General features: G+C 36.0%; 1 protein-coding gene across 1 annotated transcript in view; it reads left to right on the forward strand.

The window, feature by feature from the left end:
• Nucleotides 1-11,663, forward strand: part of SCLT1 (sodium channel and clathrin linker 1) — a 203,976-nt gene that overhangs the window by 84,934 nt on the left and 107,379 nt on the right. Inside the window, exon 10 of the mRNA XM_029941012.1 lies at nucleotides 3,998-4,088. Within this exon, the coding sequence (XP_029796872.1) occupies nucleotides 3,998-4,088 (91 nt within the window). The remainder of the gene's footprint in view (nucleotides 1-3,997; nucleotides 4,089-11,663) is intronic.

Here is an 11,663-nt window from a genome sequence, read left to right on the forward strand (position 1 = left end):
TACAATTAGGTCTTTCATCCATTTTGAGTTGATTTTGTGTGTGGTGTAAGAAAGCAGTCCAAGTTCATCCTTCTGCATGTCGCTGTCCTGTTTTCCCAGCATCATTTGCTGAAGAGACTGTCTTTTTTCCATTGGATATTCTTTCCTGCTTTGTCAAAGATTAGTCGGCCATATGTTTGTGGATCCATCTCTGGGTTCTTTGTACTATTCCATTGATATATGCCTGTTTTTGTGCCATTACCATACTGTTTTATGATTAGAGCTTTGTAATACAGCTTGCAGTCTGGAATTTGGTGCCTCCAGCTTTAGTTACCGTTTTCAGGGTTGCTTTGGCATTTGAGGTCTTTTCTGATTTGATACAAATTTTAGAATTGTTTGTTCTAGCTCTGGGAAGAATGCTGGTGTTATTTTGATAGGAATTACTCCTTTTAATGGCTTAGAAAGATTAAAAATCTTAAGACCAGTGCTGGAATTTTTCTCTTTGATTTATGTAAAAGATTCAGTGTCAAATGAGATAATATGTATTTGGAAGAGTTAACAAAATTATTATTCTAAGATTTCCACACATGAATATTAAATTGGATATGAGGGATCTAAGTCAAATGTCAAGATATAATTGTACCTGTTACGCTTTATCTCCTCCTTTTATACTTTTATTCACTTATGACTTTTTACTTTTCTATTATATGCCAGGTACTGTGCTGTCTTCTGATAATTTAAAAATTATTAAAGTATGACTTTTGCCTTTAATGATCTTATATTCCATATTTTTTTATAAACTCACATTTTCACAAGGGAGTAGGTGTTAATAACGTACAAAGTATTATGCAATTTGTATAGGGTCTTTTGCCTAGGAGAAGTTAGGGAAGACTTGAGATGAGGAGACTTTTGAGTTAAGTCTTGAAGATGATTGAGGAATGTTTCAGAAAAAGAGGAAGAAGTCTAGGCCAGTAAAACACATAAAAAACAGACAAGGATGTGTTTCAAGAAGCAGTGAGTTAGTGCTCTGTTATATTTGAAACATAAATTACATGAAGGGAATTGGCAAAATATGGGACTTTTTGAGGCCAGATGATGACTAGCCTTGTATGCCATGTAGAGGAGTTTATTGTGTGCCCAAAGGAGTAGGGAATCCAGAAATGTTATTAAACGAGAATTTTTACCACTAGATAACTTTTATTTGCTGAGAGGATGCATTATAGAGGATGAATTAAGGAGGAGACCCACAGTGAAGCCTTCAGTTTGGAAACTGCTGGAATAGTCATGAGAAGTATGATGGGACCAAAGGTTGGGCCATGAAGTGGACATGGAATACAATTAAAGATAATTTTAGAATTAGAATCATTAGGAATATTAGAATCAGGAGACCATCTGTTGTAGGGTTTCAGTCTTTGAAGACTGTCTAATCCAGCGCCCTGGCGTGGTCATGAGATAGCAGAGACACGCTTGTTATCAAGTGAATTGAATTAGGCCTACATTACTAGTTAGTGACTGAACTAGGTTCCTTGCTCTAGGATTTTCCATATTGCACCCTATTCTGATGGTTTCTCTAACCATTTTTTTTCTTAATCATGCCATGACCTTGCATTTGTTTATAGTTTATCAATTTTTACTTGTTTCGCAACCCATAAAATAAAGTATTATTATCCTCTATTGGAAGGTAAGAGACCAAATCATTGTGGGTGCTATATTTCTTTAGAATTTATTCAGTTTTATCATTACTACTTAAATATCTTCCTCCTTAACTTTTTTCTTTCAAAATATATGGAATGTAGACATGCCTGGGTGGCTCAATCAGTTAAGCATTCAGCTTCAACTCAGGTCATGATCTCACAGTTTGTGGGTTCAAACCCCATGTCAGGCTCTGTGCTGACAGCTTAGAACCTGGAGCCACCTTTGGACTTTGTGTCTCCCTCTCTCCCCATCCCCTGCTCACACTCTGTCTCTCTGTCTCTCTGTCTCTCTCTCAAAGATGAATAAAGATCTAGGGCACCTGGGTGGCTCAGTCAGTTAAGCGTCCACCTTTGGCTCAGTCATGATCTCATGGTTCATGGCTTCGAGCTCCATGTCAGGCTCTGTGCTGACAGCTCAGTGCCTGGAGCCTGCTTTAAATTCTGTGTCTCCTTTTCTCTCTGCTTCTTCCCCACTCATGCTTTTTCTCCTATGTCTCTCTAAAATAAATATTTAAAAAATTTTCTTAAGTGAATAAACATTTAATATATATATAGAATGTTATAACTGGTATAATGAATAAACATTATATATATATATATATATATATATATACATACACACATAGAGAGAGAGAGAGAGAGAGAGACTGAGAGAGAGAGACTGTTATAATTGGTAGGTTGATTTATTAATTTTTAGTTGCTGTCCTGAAATTATCTCTAAACTTAAGGTAGCTTTTAAATGCGTTGGTGTAGGTGGTCTTGGTTTTAGTTTTGTTTTTGGTGATCAATTTTGCAAGAAGAAAGTTGTATTTTATGTCTGATAAATTCTTCAGATTTTTATAAATTGGATTTATTTAAAACAAAGCATTTTCCTAAAGTGCTTAATTTTATATTCTTGAGACCACTTTTTTGTAGACAGTGAATAATAGAGAACTCTGTTTAAATACCAGTTTCATTATTTGTGAATCCTTGGGCAAGTTGGTAAATCTCTGTCAACTTCATTCTCTTGACTTAGTTTTGTGGAATAGCATCAATAGTACTTAATTCCCAGAAAGAGTTAATTATATTAAGTGGGATGATTGCAAAGCATTTAGGACAGTTCCTAATAGGTGTATAATGATTATCTGGGGTACTTTAGCTGCTATTAGATTTTTATTTCTTATTGTTTAATGCCAGTCAGTAGTGTAATTATAAATACTGTTAGCCAGATGTAACAAAGTTAAAATTTATTATGAATTTTTCATGAAGTAATTTTTTAAGTTCAAGAGCACTAATATGATTAAATTACAATTTAATACCTACATAAAATTTAATTAAAAAATAAATATGGTCAGTTCCTACACTAAGTAACCTTGTTCCTAAAAATGTATGTTTTTTTACATAATCCAGGTGTTTTATATTCATACTTAGTACTTAATTGATAGGATATTAAAAGTCTTTTCTTCTGTTTCAGAAAGTCTTTCTACCCTAAAATCTTTAGTTATGGGTAGTCAAAATATTGAAACTTACTTGATAGTAACAGAACATTCAATAAACTTGTTATTTTTATCCTTTGCAACTACAATTTCTGAAAAAAATAATAACATACTTTCTTGAGACAGATCTTTGAATTCATTATGTTTAGTGGCTACATATTACATACTTCTAGTGTTTAAGGAATGATCAAGGCATTGAAGCTTCGGTTCATTTTCATAGAAAAGCCAATCAGTGATACTTCTTTAACTCTATAAATTCAGGAAATTATAAGGGCGTTTGGGTGGCTCAGTCGGTTAAGCGTCCGACTTCAGCTCAGGTCATGATCTCTCAGTTCATGGGTTCCAGCCCTGCAATGGGCTCTGTGCTGACAGCTCAGAGCCTGGAGCCTGCTTCAGATTCTGTGTCTCTCCCTCTCTCTGCCCCTGCCCTGCTCATGCTTTGTCTCTCTCTGTCTCAAAAAATAAACATTAAAAAATTTAAAAAAAATAAATTCAGGAAATTATAAATATACTATATTCTACTTAAAACTGTCATTCCTCTTAGGTGATTCATTAAGATGATAAAGTACTTTTTCATGAAATATGAATTATTTGAGTATGAAATATAATTTTTCTAAATAAAGTAGTCATGACTCCCACTTTATACCCTGCCCGTTAGTGATATATTATTCCTCTTCACTCTCTTCCACATGTATTTTATTCATAATAAAGGACTCTTTTAATATCTACCTTTAGATCCATTTTTAGATGCACAAGAGTTAGTCCTGATTTTACCATATTTGGATTTCTTTCTAATTTTTATTCTTTATGGCCTATGAAAAGTGTTTATTAGTTTAATTTCTATTTTAGGCAAGCCAAGTTAGATCTGAGAGTTGCAGCAGCAAAAGTGGAAGAGTTAACCAATGTAACTGAAGATCTTCATGGACAGATGCAAAAGAAGGTATTTTTTTATATTAGGACAACTCGAAGCCTTTAGCTTATTTTTCTATGAATTTTATTATTAAACTATTTTGGATTAGGTAGTAAAGAGAGTTGTTGAGAAATGAATTAAAAATCATTTTGTTGCCCTAAATATAAAATATGAAACTAGGAAACTAAAGTATAATTTTGGAGATAACTTCTTTCCATTTAACTTATTCTGAGTGAATAAAACATTATAATCATTTTTAAACACATCATTACTAAAAGACATATTAATATAAGATCAAATTTGATTAATTGGGAGTATGTAAATGAAAATAAGCATTTAACACTACATTTTGTGTTATTTATAGAAATACTTACTAGTATAAGATATTGATTTTTTTATGTGCAACAAGGACATTTCACGAGAGTCCAGGAAAGGTCAGACTTTAGATTTAGATAGGTCTTAATTACTAAAAAATCTTAGCTCTGGTACTTACTAGCTGTGTAACTTCTCTAAGCCTTATTTCCTAGTCTGCAAAAGTTCATTACATATTTCTAATAATGGTAGATTCATGAAAGACTTATGCAAAACTTCCCATAGATAACATTTATAAACATTGGAAACATTCTTTAAAACACTAGAACATGCCCCAAAACAGACACTAAAAGAGGTATGAATGGTGAGATTTTTAATTTCTGACCTGAGAGTTTCACCAACTCCCATAGCTGTGGCTTCAGAAATCAACAGCTTTATATGAACTTAAAATGGCCAAGATCAAAGTGAAGGATGGAAAAGCAGTTGAAAATTTAAAGAAAAAATAGTAGCAGCAAAAGAACCACAAAAAAGAGAGAAACCTAACTTCCAAGTACAAACTGTGACCAAATCCGTGACTAACAGCCAACCTCTGTATAGAGGGGTGGGAGAGGGATTCCAGTGAAAAAGTAAGCAGAGACCTGAAAGATAGAGCTGTATGGAAGTAGATATTTGAGTTTGCTGCTTTCTATAATTGAGTGCATTCCTGAAATGTGTGTTGTTCAAACAACAGAGAGCTGAAGACTTAATGTTTAAAGTATCAAAGGACAGAGCCCAGAGCAGGCAAAGCAGCTACAGAATTACAAAATCATGAAGAAGATGAGCCGTTGTCTGCCCATACTTGATGAATTCTCAAATTGGGCAGGTACAGGAGAATTTCCAGGAAGCCTCGTTAAAAAACCAACAGTGGAAAGAAATAAGAAATTATCCGAGTTGGTAGCTGCTCCTACTGTAGGGGAAACATTTCAGAGTTTGCACCTAGTCAAGATAATTGCCTGCTTGCACAAAAACAAAACAAAACAAAACAAAAATCCAGTAATGTTCAACAAAATAGAATCCAGAGTAACTGCAATGCATTATCTATATTATCCAATTTTCAACCAAAACTTCCTAAAGTGTGATTGACAGAGCTGGGGTTGAGGAAACAGTCCATAGAAAAGCATACTTAGCTTTTAGATTTAGCAGGCAAAGGCTTCAAATAATCTGTTATAAATAATGTTGAAAGAATTAAAATTTATATTTAAATTAGAGTAAAATAAGGTTTCAATGAAGAAGCAGAAAGAGAATTTTAATGGAAAAATAGAAAATAATTTTAAAAATAGAAATCCTGGAGTTTAAGGGTGCCAGGGTGGCTCACTTGGTTAAGTGTCCAAGTCTTGGTTTTGGCTCAGGTCATGATTTTATGATTTCATCAGTCTGAGCCCTGCATCAGGCTTCACACTGCCAGTGTGGAGCCTGCTTGGGATCTCTGTCTTCCTCTCTCCCTGCCCTTCCCCGCCTCACACTGTCTCTCTCAAAATAAATAAACTTAGAAAAAAAAAAAAGACATTCTGTAGTTCAGAAGTACAACAACCAAAGTAAAAATTTTATTAGATGAGCTCAAGAATAGATTGGGAAAAGCAGAAGAAATAACCGATGAACTTGAAGACAGATCAACAAAATATTTCCTGTCCAAAAAGCAGAGTTTAAAAGGTGAAAGAAAAATGAACAAGTCCTCAGAGATCTGTGGGAAAATATGAAGCAAGCCACCAAGAGTGTAATTGGAATTGCAGAAGCGAGGGAGACAGAAAAGATATCTATAGAAATAAAGGCTGAAAACATCCAAAATTTGGTGTAAACAGGATAAACACAAAGAAAATTACTTCTAGACACATCATGACCACAGTGACAGCCAAATATAAAGCTAAAACTTGAAAGCAGCAAGAGAAAAATGGCATGAACAGAGGAACAGTGATAAGAGTAATGGCTACCTTCTCATTAAGAAACCTGGAAGCTGAAGGGGTTCAAGATGGCAGAGTAGCACGGAAGCTCTCAGCTGGTCTCATCCCTGAAGCACAGGTAGATCAGGTCAGTACCATACCGTTTTTGCACATCTGAGCATTAACACAACAATCTGCATAACTTGAGCCACAGAACTCCACAGGTATGCGGTATGGAGGGGTGAACTGAAGGAGAGGACAGCTCTGGAGGGTGGGGAGCTGTTTTTGCAGAGGACAGGGCAAGGGGGGAAGAGTGTGGCGCATAGGGAAAGTGCAGGAAAAGCACTCTCCCCTGATCATAACTGGAGAGAAAGTGAACACACTCACACCAGACTGAACAAGAAATCTGTTACACAAATCCACTTATGGGGAGAAAGGAGAAGGTTTCAGTACCATTAGGATCTTATAAATATTAGAGAGCAGAAATTCCAGAGCCCAGTGCTGGGCAGTGCTCTGGTGAGGAAAAAGGGTGAATCCCCAGGAGTAGGCAGTGGGATCTGAGGGATCCATGTGCTATACAGAGAGAAGGGATTCTGCTTGGAGAGCATTTGGTAGGGGCCATACGGCCTTTCATAGGCAAAGGTCCCAGCGAACCCTAGAGAGCAAACATGTTTGCTGGTATTGAGACATAGATGCTAGAATATGGTGAAACCTGGTACTGGCTGTGTGTTTGAATTGCCGCAATCTCAGAACCTCTCCTGCTGCACAATCACACAGTAATTTTCTGGGGCAAGCTCGTACCTGGCCGTTGCTCAGAGAGACCCTGCCCTGGAGAGTCAAAGCAGGTCCAACCCCCAGGTTCTCAGAAGTCAGAGATTTTGAAACACAGCCACATCTGAGATAAAACTATCTAGGGAGGTGCCTCCTGGCAGGCTGACGATTTGGACACAGGATAAAGGCGTGAAGTGGACAGAGGTGTGAATTAAAGGAGGTGTGCTTGATTGCAGGTTGGTGAGAATGCAGAATTCCAGTGCCAGAGACTAAGAAGCTACCTTTCCCATGGACATGCACATGTGCATGCTAGCCACACTGATGCACCTCAGTAAGCTAAGCAGCGCCACCTAGTGGAGAATAAAGCCATTATGCCAAGCCCCACCCTCCCGGCACATCCCCTAGAAGACCAACACAAGTCTCCGCTTGCTTAGTGTATATATAGAGTGCTTCATAATCCGCGTTCTAGAAGAAATTGGATGTAACTTCATTTGGATTTCATTGTTTTCTGGTTCATTTACCGTTTTTATTCTCTTCTGTCTTCGTTTAAATTGGTTTTTTTCTTTATTTTTATTTCTCCTTTCTTGGATACAGTAAGAAAATTTTTTTATTGTCTTTTTTCTTAAAAATTAAAGAAAATTTTTTGCTTTTTTTATTGTAAATTTTTTATTTTATTTCATTTTATTTCATTTGATTCTATTTACATTTTTTATTTTTTATATTTTATCTTACCCTTTTCTTTCTTTCCTTTTTTTTTTTTCTAGTCTATCAAGCTTCTTTCAAGAAGCAGACCAAACACACCTAGGATTCAGCTTCCTTTATTTGACTTTTTGTTTTGTTTTTAATTTTTAAATTTTTAATTTCATTGCTTTTGTTCTCCCTCCAAAATGACCAAATGAAGGAATTCACTGCAAAAGAAAGAAGAGGAAGAAATGGTAGCCAGGGGCTTAATGAATACAGATATAAGCAAGATGTCTGAACTACAATTTAGAACGATGATAATAATACTAGCTGAGGTTGAAAAAAGCATTGAATCCTATTTGTGGAGGAAGAAAAGTAAAATCTAGTCAGGACGAAATTAAAAATGCTATAACCAAGATGCAGTCTCTAATGGATGCCACAGTGGCAAGGATGAACAAACAGAGCAACGAAGCAGTGATAAAGAAGACAAAGTTATGGAGGATAACGAAGCAGGAAAACAGAGGAGAACAAAGGTAAGAGAGCATGATACAAGCCTTCAAGAACTTAGTGACTTATTAAAAAGGAATAACATCTGATTCATAGCAGTCCCAGAAGATGGAGAGAGAGAAAAAGGGGCAAAGGGTGATGTAAGCAAATTATACTAAAAAATGTTTCTAATCTAATACAGGACATAGATGTCAAAATTCAAGAAGCACAGAAAACTCATTAGATTCACCCAAAACCAACCATCACTGGGGCATATCTTAGTCAAATTCACAAGATACACAGTCAAGGAAAAAATTATGAAAGCAGCAAGGGGAAAAAAGTCCTTAACCTATAAGGGAAGAAGATTAGGTTCACAGCAGACCTGTCCACAGAACCTTGGCAGACCAGAAAGAGGTGGCAGGATATATTCAGTGTGCTAAATCAGGAAATTATGCAGCAAAGAAATCTTTATCCAAAAAGGCTGTCATTCAAAATAGAAGGAGGGATAAAGAGTTTTCCAGACAAAAACGGAAGGAGTTCATGACCACTAAACCACTCTTGCAGGAAATTTTAAAGGGGACTCTTTGAGTGGAGAAAAGGTGAAACAAAATAAAAAAGACCAAAAGCAACAAAGACTAGAAAAGACCAGAGAACATCCAGAAACTCAGAGTCCACAGGCAACATAATGGCACTAAATTCATATCATTTTGTACTCACTGCTAATGTCAATGGACTAAATGCTTCAATCAAAAGACATAGAGTATCAGAATGGATAAGAAAACAAGACCCATCTGTATGCTGCCTTGAGAGACTGGTATTAGACATGGCTAATGGTTGCCAAAAGAAAGCTGGATTAGCCATACTTGTATCAGACAAACCAGATTTTAAAATAAAGACTGTAATGAGATGAAGAAGAGAATTAAATCATAAGGGGTCTATCCACCAAGATCTAATAATTGTAAACATTTATGCTCCAAACTTAGAAAACCCAAATATATAAATCAGTTCATTACAAACATAAAGAAATCCATTGATAATAATACCATAAACAGTAGGGGACGTTAATACCCCATTTGCAGCAGTGGGCAGATTATTCAAGCAGAAAATCAGCAAGGAAACAATGGCTTTGAATGTCACACGGGACCAGATGGACTTAACAGATCTATTTAGAACATTTCATCCTAAGGCAGAAGAATGCACATTCTTCTTGACTGCACATGGAACATTCTCCAGACTCGATCACATACTGGGACACAAATCAGCCCTCAACAAGTACAAAAAGATCGAGATCATACCTTGCATATTTTCAGAATACATTGCAATGAAACTTGAAATTAACCACAGGAAGAAATTTGGAAATACCATGAATACTTGGAGATTAAAGAACATCCTACTACAGAATGAATGAGTTAACCAAGAAATTGAAGAGAAAATTAAAAAGTACATGGAGTCCATTGAAAATGAAAACACAACAGCCCCAAACCCCTGGGATTCGGCAAAGGCAGTCATAAGAGGTAAGTATATAGCAAACCAGGCCTTCCTTTAAAAAAAAAAAAGGGTCTCAAATACACAACTTAACCTTACACATTAAAGACCTGGAGAAAGAACAAATAAAGCCCCAAACCAGCAAAAGAAGGGAAATAGTAAAGATCAGAGCAGAAATCAGTGATATCAAAATCAAAGAAACAGAACAGATTAGTGAAACCAGGATATGGTTCTTTGAAAGAATTAACAACATTGATAACTACCTATCCAGATTGATCAAAAAGAAAAAAGCAAAGGACCCAAAACAATAAGATCACAATTCAAAGAGGAGAGATCACAACCAACACCACAGAAAAATAATAATAAGAGAATATTATGAGCCAACATATGCCAACATTATATGCCAACAAACTGGTCAATCTGAAAGAAATAGACAAAGTTCAAGAAACATGTAACTACCAAAACTAACACAGGAAGAAATAGAAAATTTGAACAGACTCATAACCAGTAAGGAAATTAAATCTGTAATTAAAAATCTCTCAGTAAACAAGAGTCCAGGGCTGGATGGCCTTCAAGGGGAATTCTATCAAACATTTAAAGAAAAGCTAACACCTGTTCTTTTAAAGCTGTTCCTAAATATAGAAATAAAAAGAAATCTTCCCAAACTCATTCTACAAGGCCAGCATTACCATGATTCCAAAACCAGACAAAGACCTCCCACTAAAAAAGAGAACTAGAGACCAATTTCCCTGATGAACCATGGATGCAGGAATTCTTAAGATACTAGCAAACCATATCCAACATTACATTAAAAGAATTATTCACAACAACCCAGTGGGATTTATTCCTGGGATCCAGGGCTCATTCAGAATCTGCAAACAATGTGCTAAATCACATTAAGAAAGAAAGGATAAGAACCACACGATCCTCTCAATAGATGTAGAAAAAGCATTTGACAAAATACAGACTCGTTTTTGATAAAAAACCCTCAAGAAAGTAGGGATAGAAGGATCATACCTCAAAATCATAAAAGCCACACACTAATAAAAGCTAATACCATCCTCAGTTGGGAAAAACTGAGACCTTTTCCCTAAGATCAGAAACACAAGGATGTCCACTCTCCCCACTGTTACTCAACATAGTGTTGGAAGTCCTAGTCTTGACAATCAGACAACACGAAATAGTAAGGCATCCAAATTGGCAGGGAGGAAGTCAAATTTCACTCTTCATAGATGATATGATACTCTCTGTGGAAAACCCGAAAGACTCCACCAAAAAATGCTAGAACTAATTCAGGAATTCAGCAGATCACAGGATATAAGTTCAATGTATAGAAATTGGTTCTGTGAAGCAGCAGAACGAGAAGTCAAGGGATTGATCCCATTTATAATTGCATGAAAAACCATAAAATACCTAGGAATAAACCTAATCCAAGGTGTGAAAAATCTATACACTGAAAACTATAGAAAGGTTATGAAAGAAATGGAAGAGGACACAGAACAGTGGGAAAACATTCCATGGTCATGGATTAGAAGAACAAATATTGTTAAAATGTCGATTCTACTCAAAGGAATTTATGCATTCAAGGCAAGCCCTTTCAAAATAACACCAGCATTCTTCCCAGAGCTAGAACAAACAATTCTAAAATTTGTATGGAATCAGAAAAGATCTCAAATAGCCAAAGCAATCCTGAAAAAGGTAACCAAAGCTGGAGGCATCATCATTCCAGACTTCAAGCTCTATTACAAAAGCAGCAGTTACCAAGGAATTGTGGTACTGGCACAAAAACAGACATATAGATGAATGGAACAGAACAGAGAACCCAGAGATGGATCCACAAACATATGGCCGACTAATCTTTGACAAAGCAGGAAAGAATATCCAATGGAAAAAAGACAGTCTCTTCAGCAAATGATGCTGGGAAAACAGGACAGCGACATGCAGAAGGATGAAC

This window comes from Suricata suricatta, chromosome 1 (assembly GCF_006229205.1).
Source record: "Suricata suricatta isolate VVHF042 chromosome 1, meerkat_22Aug2017_6uvM2_HiC, whole genome shotgun sequence".
Classification (NCBI taxonomy): domain Eukaryota; kingdom Metazoa; phylum Chordata; class Mammalia; order Carnivora; family Herpestidae; genus Suricata; species Suricata suricatta.